The 13,002-nt window shown below is 42.6% G+C and overlaps 1 protein-coding gene across 1 annotated transcript in view; it reads right to left on the bottom strand.

Annotated features, from left to right (window-relative positions):
* The window catches only part of ADGB (androglobin), a 1,363,241-nt gene that overhangs the window by 1,333,658 nt on the left and 16,581 nt on the right, over positions 1-13,002 (bottom strand). The window contains exon 2 of the mRNA XM_086927423.1: positions 8,176-8,341. Coding sequence (XP_086783549.1) covers positions 8,176-8,341 — 166 coding nt within the window. The remainder of the gene's footprint in view (positions 1-8,175; positions 8,342-13,002) is intronic.

Below are 13,002 nucleotides of genomic sequence, written 5' to 3'. Positions count from 1 at the left end.
CCAGGCACTTCAGATGACTGCCAAAGTCGCGGCTTTAAGGCACCTGCACCGCTGTGCCCATTCACCAATGCTCCACACCACTACAGCTGAACTTGAAGGCTGCCTTTGGTACCCTCAGCCACTAGCGCCAGTCCCGAGCCGCTCCTGCAGCTAGCCTCCAAGGCACCCAGCCCCACCACGAAGCTCTCCTTTACACAGCAATTTGCATGCCTTTGTATATGGGCCAGCTTCTTGGGAGTTTATCCATTTGCGACGTTTAGCGCTTTTTGACAAATACCGGTAGAGAATTTCTGTACTAGTAGTATGTGTTTCTTTTACCTGAGCCTCTATCTTTATCTAATGTCAAGGGCCCCCCCTGTTTGATTGGTAGTGACTACAAAGTGGCCATCAGAATCACAGAATTACAACTACACTCCAAAGGCAAAATTAGTGCTGGCAGTCCATCAAAAGAACTTCAAAAGGTTCTATCAGAATTCTACAATAGAGTGCCAAGGCATGTAGAATTCATTATCGCAAGTATTCTGCAACAACATTCCCATGCAACTGCTCTCTAAAAAATTTAAAAGTTTTAAGGATAAATCCACTAACAGTCCTCTTAAACAAGACAAACCCGCAGTCGCAAACATGGACATCATAAGTCTTCCATCCCTCATTATCATAAATGTCTTCTCTGAAAAACAATTTTATGACATTATCAATGCAAGCAGAAAAGCAGGCCCTTCTTCAGACCCACCCAGCTTCACAAAAAATTGTCAAAGATACCATTTTAACCTGTGCAGGGGAAGTAGCTGGAAGTATATTAAATCAGTCCCTAGAACTAGGATCTTTCCTACCAAATTTGAAAATCTCTTATATTAAACCGCTCCTAAAGAAATTAACCTTGACCCAGCCAGCCCATCAAACAGCCCAATATTAAATATGGCTTGTTCCTGGGTAAACTATTAAAACAAGCAGTTTTCCCTCAATTCTCCAATTTTACTGTGGAAAATAACACGATGTTGGATCTACAATCTGGATTCAGCTCTCCTGCTACTTAGCTCAAACTTTTCCTCACTCAGCTCCATTCACTCTCCAGTCTTTGAAGTCACCGGCTGGCGAAGCTGTCCTACATACACAACAAACAATGAGAGGAGGGTCTAAGGGCAGGTTTAACGACCAACCAGGTACATACCCCAAACACAATATCATAACACTAAATAATACCTGGGGGTCAAAGAAGGTAAGTCATTCAACATGGATCACAGAACCAATATCATGAAGATAACACCAGTGAGAGAACACCATGCACACTAATTTATGCTGGCCAAGTCAAGACTCAAGAGCATATGGAGAAAAATATTCCCATCAGAAGCCACACTGTACCGCCCTCTTTCCCATCATTTGGGTTCTCCTTACCCAGGAGACAAAACGGCCGGTCTGATGTTACCGTGACCGATAGATGTGGCAAGTGGATAGTATGTGTTGTTACAAAGAATGGCTACTGAAGAAAAGCAGTGTATAGTGATAGGAGTGAAATGGTGAGGGGTTATACTAAAATTAGGTGAATCGGGTAGAAAAACAAATTTTATTAGTATCTCCCAATCCCTAAGGTTAAAAAACAAGTGTAAGTGCAGGTTTGAAATAATAACCGTACTTAATGGTGGTCAACATGTTTCTGCATCTATAGAAAAAAGTTTCAAATGCATTCTTCAGGACCTTATGGTGTTAAAACTACTGCTTTATGTGAAAAGTAATAAAATGATATCACCTGAGGATTCCAGGTAATGTGTTCAACCATATACCATACGTAGTGGTTGAGAAGCTTCACCCCACCTGGCTGCGGCTCAGGTTAATGGAGCACCGCTCTGACCGTCGGTGTCTCCTGACAGTCGTCCGAGCCCCCCCAGACAGCTCGGACTGACCGGCCGTTTTGTCTCCTGGGTAAGGAGAACCCAAATGATGAGAAAGAGGGCGGTACAGTGTGGCTTCTGATGGGAATATTTTTCTCCATATGCTCTTGAGTCTTGACTTGGCCAGCATAAATTAGTGTGCATGGTGTTCTTTCACTGGTGTTATCTGCATGATATTGGTTCTGTGATCCATGTTGAATGACTTACCTTCTTTGACCCCCAGGTATTATTTAGTGTTATGAAGCTGTCCTACAGCCTCCAGGTTAACTTTGGAAACATAGCTAGATTGCTCACATCTGGCGAATCTATTTTAATATGTTTGTGAGGTGCCTTTTAATTAGAGTGAAGAGCAGGGCTCAGAATATCAAGTACAGGGGTGCTTTTCTCTTCTTGTTCCTTTCTTTGATTCCAAAGGCCTGATTCTAAGTGCTTGTGCTGCTAATCTAAGTATCAAGAATCTTAGGCTTTAGAGAAGCTTGGGTCTATCTGCTTGAGTTAAAATCCTATCTTAAGTCATACCCCCAACGCCCACATTGTGGCATCTCTTAGGGATCCATCATCTCTTGCATTCAACAGCTACCTAGGCCTTAAATAGGAGCTAATAAACTGTTCAACTTTACATGTAACAACCATGCAGATTAAACACAATTGAAACACTAAAAATGGATGTCCCAGAAGACAAGTCAAGACTGAGTAACTGGTTCTGTGCCTTACATGCAAAGATGATGAGTAACTACCTAACAATCAAAACCACAAAGACAGAGATCCTGGCCTCTGGACAGTGGCATAAATATTGGGCTAATGACATATGGTTTATCAACTTTCATTCCATCTCAGGGGAAGACTACATAGAGTGCATCTTGTCTAGCAAAACCACTGAGTCTCCTTCAGACACCTGTCAAGCTCGCCATCTGAAACGATCTGGGCCTTACATTGCAGGAGGCTTAATCACATTCCCAGAAGACCTAAAGAAATCAATTGTTGGACCAAATCTTAATAAAGTCAGCTTGAGTCCGAACAATCCCTCTAATTTCAGGCCAATTTAATTTCCACCATACCTCTTCTAAGTTAAGAAGAAAGAAATTACTCAGCAGCTTCAAACCAACAATGAAGAATGCAATCTGTTAAAATTCACCCTGGATGGCTGCTGCCCAGAATATGAAGCTAAGCTAGTTATCATTTAAGCACCCAACAATCTCAAATCAATCATGGACAGCGGAGGATCAGGAGTAATTATTCTCCTTGAACTCTCCACTGCCATTGACATCATAGATTATGAGATATTACTCAGGTGTCTCTCTATTTGACATTGACAGGTGCTTTCTTTGCAAGAGTTTCTTTGCAAAAAAAACGATTATTTGCATTAGAATCCAGCAAACTAGATTTGATTACATCCCCTGCAATCCCTTTGGTAAAAGGAGTCTGTCTAGGGTCCTTCTGTCATCCTTTTATTCAACATACATTTTTAACCTTTATTTAAACCTATAAAGAGTCTTAAAGCTATTACCTACCTTTACACTGTCGAAATGCAGATCTCATAAGTTTAAGAAAGTCAAACTATCTCTTCCTCAGGTATGCCTTGCATCCCTACATCTATCTCAGTGTGAATGAAAATGTACTTTCTTAAATGTAATCCATCCAAGTCGGAGATTTTGCCCATAGGCAAAAACATAAATGTATGGGGCAATATTTGAGGCCTTCCCAACTGGGAGAATCTCCTAGCCCCCTGGCATTTAGTTCATAACCATGGCTTCTTCATAGATATTGACCTCAACCTATATCACCAAATAGCCAATGTTATCGACTCATGTTTTTTTATCATTTTGCTCCAGAGGGGCACTTTTCAGTTCTTGTGTTTTTTCCCCACATTTCAAGTCAGCAATGGATTTGTACAATCCCGGCTGGGCTATTCTAATTCAGCATACTTGGGATTGCCCAACAAGTCAATCAACTGGTTACAAATGGTCCAAAACTCCTTCAGGGGAACCATCTGGAAAATAAAGAGAAATGATGCAGTAAACTCCCACAAGAAGCAACTGCAGTGGAGGCTGCTATTTACTGGGGGTTGTGCGGTGGTGGAAGGAAGAGCGGGGGTGGGGTGATTAAATTAAAATAATAAATACAAGAAAGAACAAGACTTATCTTCATGCCGGCCACCCTGCCAGCCACCGTCTCTCAGTCTGCTCGCCGCTGCCTCTCGCTGGAAGCAGGAATCAGGAGCCAGGAAGCAGCCCGGCTCCTAATTCCCCTAGCCAATCACAATGCTGCATAGCAGCATTGTGATTGGTCTGAGGGCCGAACCATGAGAAGTTGGCCTGGTATATGATGTCCTCTAATTAAAGTGCACCAGTACAATCAACCCTTACGTTGATTTAAGAGGTCAAAGATAACCTTAGAAAGCTATCCAAGTGGTAGCTGTGGAGAGCAGCCTTCAGGCTTAGTCTTGAAGGAATGAAAAGCAGCTTGTTTTATCAGAATACAACCTTATTGTACTAGTAAAATGCAAGGAGAACCACACAATAGTTAACAAAATATGTATTCATTATTATAACACACCTTAAATACCTTTAGAGTATCTGCTACATGCAGATAAACACAAAGCATACAATATTGTAGCACAGAAACAATCTTAAGTAGCACTAATGCAGAGTGGGCTCCAGGGGAAGACAAAACCATATACTAAAATAGTGGTATAAGAACCACGTCTCGAGTCAAGACATTGTCTAGAGGTTGTAGAATAGCTTGGACCCCAAGGAACCACCCAAGGTGACTAAGGAGGGACTCCACGGAGGACGGGTGGAGTGTGAGAACATGACCGTGTGCTGCGTACAATTCAATGGGAGAGTTGAGGTTATAGTTTTAAAATGTAAGGACCCTTCCCAGTAGATTACGAAGAAACCTTTTGGATCATAGGAGGCTCGGGAGCCACCCCACCTGTGAATACCATAGTACCAGAGTTACCTATCCCAGGGAAGCAGCGTTCATAGGGTTGTTGAGGTGTCGGAAACCGCCGTCGATCTCAATGGAGGACTTCAAAGAAAGGCCACTGCTGGAAAGAAGAAAAGTGTCCGGTGGAACCCACAGGTAGATTCTTGATGGAAGGACCCTGAAAGCAGAAGGGACCGAGTCTGGGTCACTCAGGAGTGACCAGGGGCTCGGTAGACGAATACCCACCGAAGTCAGGTGCTTCAGGTGTGTTGATGGAGACCTTGACTCTGCAGCTGCAGGTACCAGGAGACATTGAGGATGACCAAGAGCTGGATACTTGCTGTCCCATGAAGGATGTTGAGGGCTCGGTGTCTGGCGGGAGCACCAACAAACCTTGGCAACAGCAACCAATGAAGAAGGTTAAAGAAGGTTACGGAGTGGCCCAGCAAGGACAAGGGGACTCACCCAGCAAGGGGAGTCAGGGCAGGTCTGGAACAACCACAGGAGCCCAAGAAAAGAGATGTTGTCCTTCAAATGGACCCACAGGCTGAAGGCACAGGAGTCGCAAGAGGACCTCTAGCAGTTTCAGAAAGTCACAGTTTGCAGGGCACAGAGTGCGTGGAGGCCAAAGTCCTTTGTAAGGAATGTGAGCAGAGGTTGGGGCTAGCAATAGCTTAATGCACTTATTCGGGGAATGCCAACAAGCATATGCACTAACAAAAGTAAGCAGTGCACAGAGGTTCGGGTTATGCAGTCTCCACATGGGATATTGGCATCGGACTTGGTTAGAGGGCAGCAAAACCTCAAGGAACATAGAAACCCACCTCCTGTGTTGTTGGAGTCTTCGGAGTCAGCAGGAGCTCAAGATCAGCAGACCAGTCAGTTGTATTATGGTGCCTGCGAATGCAGGGGAGTGTCTCCTTCACCCCGAGGGGGGAAAACTTCAGTTGTCCTAGATGCTCCACAGATCCTGCACGGAGCCTGTATGGTGCATGGGCACAGATGATGCTTTGGACAGAGAGGGAGATGAAGTTGGGCCCAGCCAAATTCTAGTGACGTTCAAATTGTCCAGACGGTCGAAGGTCAGTGGTTTCTTGATCAGAATCTTGTCCACATCGAATCTACAGCCACTAAACACTATTTTGACTTGAATCGTGGTTCGTAAAACACTATTTTAGTGTATGGTTTGGTCTTCCCCGGGAGCCCACTGTATATTAGTGCTACTTAAGATTGTTTCTGTGAGACAGTATTGTGTGGTTTGTCTTTATCTGTGTGTAGCAAATACTGTGAGGTATTTAAGGGGTGTTATAATAAAAAATACATATTTTTATAATTACTGTGTGGTTCTCCTTTCATTTAACCAATACAATAAGGTTGCATTCTGGTAAAACAAGCTGCTTAACATTCCTTCAAGACTACGCCTGAAGGCAGCTCTCCACAGCTACCACTTGGATAGCTATGTAAGGTTATCTTTGACCTCTTAAATCACCATTAGCGTTGTTTAGACTAGTGCAAGGTGCCCACTTTAATTAGTGGACATTATATACCAGGCCAAATTCACTCAGCCGGCCAAACAGTTATGTGCACTTTAGAGTTGATCAACCGCTTCTCCTCGTGGGTCCTGCCCTGGGAGTCCAACCCCGCCCATACCAGGCAATGGAAATATAAAATGATAATAACGCTGGTTATTATAATTTTAGATTTCCGGTAATTACTGCTTGCACAGCAATGGGGTGACACACCTTAGCGGAGGAGCCGCCCCAGAGCCAATGTACTGCCTTCTCATAAAAAAAATTATTATTAGACATCCTGTACAATGTACAAAATATATTATAACTCTGCCCCTTATTTTTTTACCAGTAATTCATTTTTAAGTCATGCATCCTGAAACCTAAAGTCAAAAAACAAGGTCGACAGCCTGGCCTCACAATTTAATTGCAAGAAATGTGGAGGCCCCATTTTCTGCATTTTGGGAGCACTCATCTGGAAATCAATCACCCTTGAAATACATGTCCAGTCCTCCTTTTTAAAAGTGAAGAAAGCATTAAAAACTTGGAACTTTGATAAAGATTTATAGATTTATTATTTACCATCATAAATCGCTTCCTTAGCTGCTTAGCGCCAAGAGTCTCCATTGACCTGGTAGTGCACGTTACAAAGCCGGCACACAAATAAATAGGAAATCCCTCATTCATCAATAGGGCAGACATATAATGTATGAAAGAACTTGAAGAGAGGTGTGGACTTTAGCACAGTCCACCCTGCAGGTACCGAATATTCATGTACTGGGAGCCCTGACATCTCATTGTTAAGATGGATGATTAGAATTCAAGACTTCAATGCATCTAGTCAAATCTCATTACTTGACCTCTCTTAATGGAAATACCATAAAGGAAGACTGTAATACTGTCTATCCAAGCCAACATCTGATTTCCTTAACTCTTACTCTACACCTGTTACCACCCCAGATACATAAGATCTAGAGTGGATGACCTCCTGCCACAGCCATCATAGAAAATGGAATCAAAAACACAAAATAAAAATATCAGCACAATAAAAAGACCTGTATAGCAAAAACTATTTTAAAAAAGACTGCACATTAAACTCTTGCTTCCTACTCCATCACATGATCATATGCCGTGTCCAATAACTGCACTTCCGCGGTTATCATGCATGACATGGAACCATTTCCCTCATCGGTTCAAAATCAAAGACAATATACTTCCATTGATACACTCACAAGGTGTAGCATGCTACACGTGTGGATATGAGCTTTTATGTCCCATATGGAGGGGGTTTCACATTATTTATTTACCATTTGTAAAGCCCCTGGTTATACCCAATGGTAAGCGCTCTACAAGTGCTATAATGCAATATAATAAGACAACACATGACAGTTTATCAGTTTGGATTCTTTTTATGGATGTAAAACATCCATTTAAGGGTCTTGCACTATCTTCAACTGTAACATACAATAGCACCTTCACTATAAAGATTCAACAAAAAATGTCACAACTATAAAAAATTTGATGAGGTCATGACTGAATGAATGGGGATCAAATATTTGGGCTAGGAGCTGCAAGTAAGCTACAAATACCATTTTGAAAAAGTAAACACAAACAAACATAAGCACATGTGTACATACTTTATAATTGTTATGCATAAGTTCTCACTCAAAGAAAATCAAACTCACGGGGTTAGTGATTTAAGTCACATACTTATGCACATGTTACTATCCATTACAATAAAAGAAAGATAAACAATAATATGGGTATTTCACAGAAGATAGATATTTTCCACTCATTTTGTTGCCTATTCAAAGAACACGTTTAGGACAAATAATTTACAATTTACTTACTAAAACAGGACTTTTTCCGAGTTTCTCTTTTTCTTTTCCAACCTTTCCAGTATCCCACCTTTCAAAATTGATATCTGCATCGCTCCATTCTGGCCAAATTGGAAACTTCCCTTTTTTTGGCTCGGTTCCACCATTTCCCATGCTGGACGCCAAAGACTGCTGCTGTCTACAAATGAAATCAAAGGAAAAATTTAAACAAGCATAAAAGAAAGCAAACCACAAGGGATCTAGAAAATTGGTGCATCTTTCGAAGGTGTTCTCGAATACCACTGTAACTTTAATACTAAGCTCTGCCGGATGCTGTTCTAAAAGAAATGGAGAATTTTAGGCGTTATGCTTTTCCCCTTTCATAGTAAAAATAAATGTCTGCAGGAGAGTGCACAAGTCAAAATACATTTTTATTTAATCTGCACTTTGATTATAGCATGTTAGAATATTGAAGTTGCGGCTGCTCATTTACTATTCACTTTTGTTTTTGTTTTTTTCATATTTGTTCAGGGTGTCCTGGTCCCACCCGGGACACCCACTAGTTTTTTTTTTTTATAAAGGGCCGCGGGGGGAGCCCAGGGCCCCTGCAGTCCTGCTGGCTCCCTGCAAGCAGCCCTTTGGGGCAGCGCAGAAGCAAGCATACTTTTTTACATTTATGGAGTACCGTAGTGCTCACCCAGGGCACTCCAGCCCATGATTCGTTTTGGGGGCTGTGGGATGACCCCAGGGCCCCCACATCCTCGCCTGCTCTCTCCGAGCAATCCCGTTTTATGGGGACACGCAAGTGATGGATTTTTTTTTATTTTTATCTATGGGGTGCCTCAGTGCCCACCTTAAGCACCCCATACAATTATAATTCTTGGAAGCCATGGTTGGAGCCCAAGGACACCACAGCACTGCTGGCTCTGTGACCCTGCAAGAGCCACTGTGTTTTTTTTTAAGTGGGGTTCCCCAGTGCCCACCCAGGTTCCAGCGCTGCATGTCCCTCATAAGGCCTGCAGCAGAGGCCCAGGGCCCTCGCAGCCCCCGAGCTACCACCAATCAAGGGTGTAGCAGAAACTGGCATTGCTCCAACCCTGCAGGACTAATTTTCTTTTTCTCCCGCGTGATGGGAGCCATTCAAAACATTTTCCTTCCTGAGAAAACAGGCAGGAAAATGTTTTGTTCTCCCACCAGGAGATATTGATAGGTTATTATGTTAATTATGGAGGTACATTTTTTTAAATGTAGATGTGTATTGTGAATTGTGCTGTGTTATAGGGTAGGAAATAAAAAAGATTACATGTATGTAATAATTAATGTTTTTGTTTATAAATAATTTCTAATTAAAAATAGGTATTTGTTTGTAAATTCTTTTTAATGTATTTAATATTATATTTCTAGGTAATTGTCATACCTTTTAACATTATAATATGTTTCTATTTTTTTTTGATTTTTTTAAATATTTATTTATTTATTTATTTTCTTCATATTTTGTGTTGGTGATATTTTGTTTGTTTTTAATTTTGAACTGACTGCAGTGGGAATATTAATTTTTGCCCCCTCAGTATCCAAAACTTTCCCTATTGTTGCACTAACTGGAGTGGGAATAGTTTTTTTACCCCTTTGCTACCTAACACTTTCCCTACTGTTGCCCTCACTGGAATGTAAATAGTAATTTTCACCCATCCGCTATCCAACACTTTCCCTACTGTTGAACTCACTTGAGTGGGAATAGTCATTTTGATTCCTCCACTATCCAACACTTTCCCTACTGCTGCACAAACTGTATTGAGAATAGTACTTTTTACCCCTCCGCTATCCAACACTTTCTCTACTGTTGCATTCACTGGAGTGGGAATAGTAAATTTTACTCCTCCGCTATCCAACACTTTCCCTACTGTTGAACTCACTGGAGTTGAAATAGTAATTTTTACCCCTCCGCTATCCCACAATTTCCCTAATGTTGCACTCATTGGAGTGGGAATATTAATTTGTATTCCTTCGCTATTCAACCCGTTCTCTACTGTTGCACTAAATGGAGTGAGAATAGGCATTTTTACCCTGCCGCTATCCAACACTTTGCCTACTGCTGCACTCACTGGTGTGGGAATAGTCATTTTTACCCCTCCGCTAGCCAACACTTTCCCTGCTGTTTCACTCACTGGAGTGGAAATAGTCATTTTTACCCCTCCGCTATCCAACACATTCCCTACCGTTGCACTCACGGGAGTGGAAATAGTTATTTTTATCCCTCCGCTATCCAACACTTTGCTTATTGTTGCACTCCCTGGAGTGGAAAAAGTATTTTTTACCCCTCCGCTATCCAACACTTTCCCTACAGTTGCGCTCATTGGAGTGGGAATAGTAATTTTTACCCCTCCACTATCCAACACTTTCCCTTCTGTTGCACTAACTGTAGTGGGAATAGTAATTGTACCCCTCCGCTATCCAACACTTTCCCTACTGTTGCACTCAATGGAGTGGGAATAGTATTTTTTACCCCTTTGCTATCCAACACTTTCCCTACTGTTGCACTCACTGGAGTGGCAATAGTAATTGTTACCCCTCAGCTATTCAACACTTTACCTTCTGTTGCACTCACTGAAGTTTAAAGAAATAGTTCAATGTTTTCATTCAGAATGTAATGTTTTTTTTATTAGATTTTATGTTATTGGTATGTATATATATTTATTTGTAAATTTTTATATATATACAATTATAAAATAAATTAAAATAAATAGTTTATTAATTGATTTAAAGTATATATATATATATCATTACATTATATATGTGTATATTTAAATTTTATAAATTACTTTTAATTGTTATATTTGTTAAAATGTATATTAAATCTAATTTATTTTTTAACAGTTCATTTTACTATTTAATATATTTCACATTATTTTCTATGCCTATATTAAAATCGATATTTTGTACAACTATATTTTTTACATTGATATTTTTTTCCCAAAATGTGTGTACTCATGGTTATAAATATAGGATGTTGATATTTCTGACATCATTCTTTATAACTCGATATTTGTGTAAGGGATATTTTTGGGGTCGATATTGTATCAGTAAACCAGCATATTGCAAATAATATACATTGGTAGAACGTATTCATCAACATAGGCTCTGCTTGCTTTCAGCAATCCATCATCACATACAACCCACACAGATCACTTATGTAACAAAAATATTTAAACTAGGCAGAAAGTTTCAACTCCTAATTTTTCTACTACCTTAAGGGAAACAGTGAGTAACGCTATACCAGCACAGCCATAGATAGTGACACAACTACCAGTTATTAATCTTCCTCCAGCTGCATACCCGTATGTGGCTGTCATGATAGGGGTACCCCAATTGAATTCTGACCAGTGCAAAGCTTAGGAACAACTCTTTAATAAAACCTTACCATTATAAATATAGGATGTTGATATTTCTGACATCATTCTTTATAACTCGATATTTGTGTATGGGGATATTTTCGGGGTCGATATTCTCTCAGTAAACCAGCATATTGCAAATTATATACATTAGTAGAGCTTATTCATCAACATAGGCTCCGCTTGCTTCCAGCAAGCCATCATCACATACAACCCACACAGATTACTTATGTAACAAAAATATTTAAACTAGGCAGAAAGTTTTAACTCCTAATTTTTCTACTACCTTGAGGGAAACAGTGAGTAACGCTATACCAGCACAGCCACAGATAGTGGCACAACTACCAGTTATTAATCTTCCCCCAGCTGCATACCCGTATGTGGCTGTCATGAGAGGGGTACCCCAATTAAATGCCAGTGCAGAAGTTTGAGCATTTTCCCCCTCTCACTGCACACTGATGCTCGGCAGTCAGCCCCTTGCCGCCCTTGGGCTAAGTTCACGCTTTACCGGGACGCCATCCAGGAGCGCGGACGCACTTTCAGGCTGACTAATCTGCCCTTAGCGCCTCACCAAAGGATTCTCGCTACTTCTTGCCGCACCCGCTCCGCGGGTGCCGCTGCGTGCATTCTCCATCTGGGACACAGGGGAAGGTCTGCGGAGCCAACGGGTGAGTGCGGTCAGCGGGGCTGCGAGCGTGCAGGGGACTCCATTGCCCAGGAGTCCCTGCAAGACCACACACCAACTTCCGGTCCGCTCTCCCCGCTGCCGCCCCCGCCCTCTGCAGCTGTGGTGCATAAAGATCCTCACCTCTTCTCCTTCTGCGGGACGCCATCCAGGAGCACGGACGCACTTTCAGGCTGACTAATCTGCCCTTAGCGCCTCACCAAAGGATTCTCGCTACTTCTTGCCGCACCCGCTCCGCGGGTGCCGCTGCGTGCATTCTCCATCTGGGACACAGGGGAAGGTCTGCGGAGCCAACGGGTGAGTGCGGTCAGCGGGGCTGCGAGCGTGCAGGGGACTCCATTGCCCAGGAGTCCCTGCAAGACCACACACCAACTTCCGGTCCGCTCTCCCCACTGCCGCCCCCCGCCCTCTGCAGCTGTGGTGCATAAAGATCCTCACCTCTTCTCCTTCTGCGGGACGCCATCCAGGAGCACGGACGCACTTTCAGGCTGACTAATCTGCCCTTAGCGCCTCACCAAAGGATTCTCGCTACTTCTTGCCGCACCCGCTCCGCGGGTGCCGCTGCGTGCATTCTCCATCTGGGACACAGGGGAAGGTCTGCGGAGCCAACGGGTGAGTGCGGTCAGCGGGGCTGCGAGCGTGCAGGGGACTCCATTGCCCAGGAGTCCCTGCAAGACCACACACCAACTTCCGGTCCGCTCTCCCCGCTGCCGCCCCCCGCCCTCTGCAGCTGTGGTGCATAAAGATCCTAACCTCTTCTCCTTCTGCGGGACGCCATCCAGGAGC

The sequence above is a fragment of the Lissotriton vulgaris genome, chromosome 6 (genome assembly GCF_964263255.1).
Source record: "Lissotriton vulgaris chromosome 6, aLisVul1.2, whole genome shotgun sequence".
In the NCBI taxonomy this organism is placed as follows: Eukaryota; Metazoa; Chordata; class Amphibia; order Caudata; family Salamandridae; genus Lissotriton; species Lissotriton vulgaris.
Note: the sequence above shows the minus strand (reverse complement) of the source record. Positions and strands in the feature narration are given on the sequence as shown.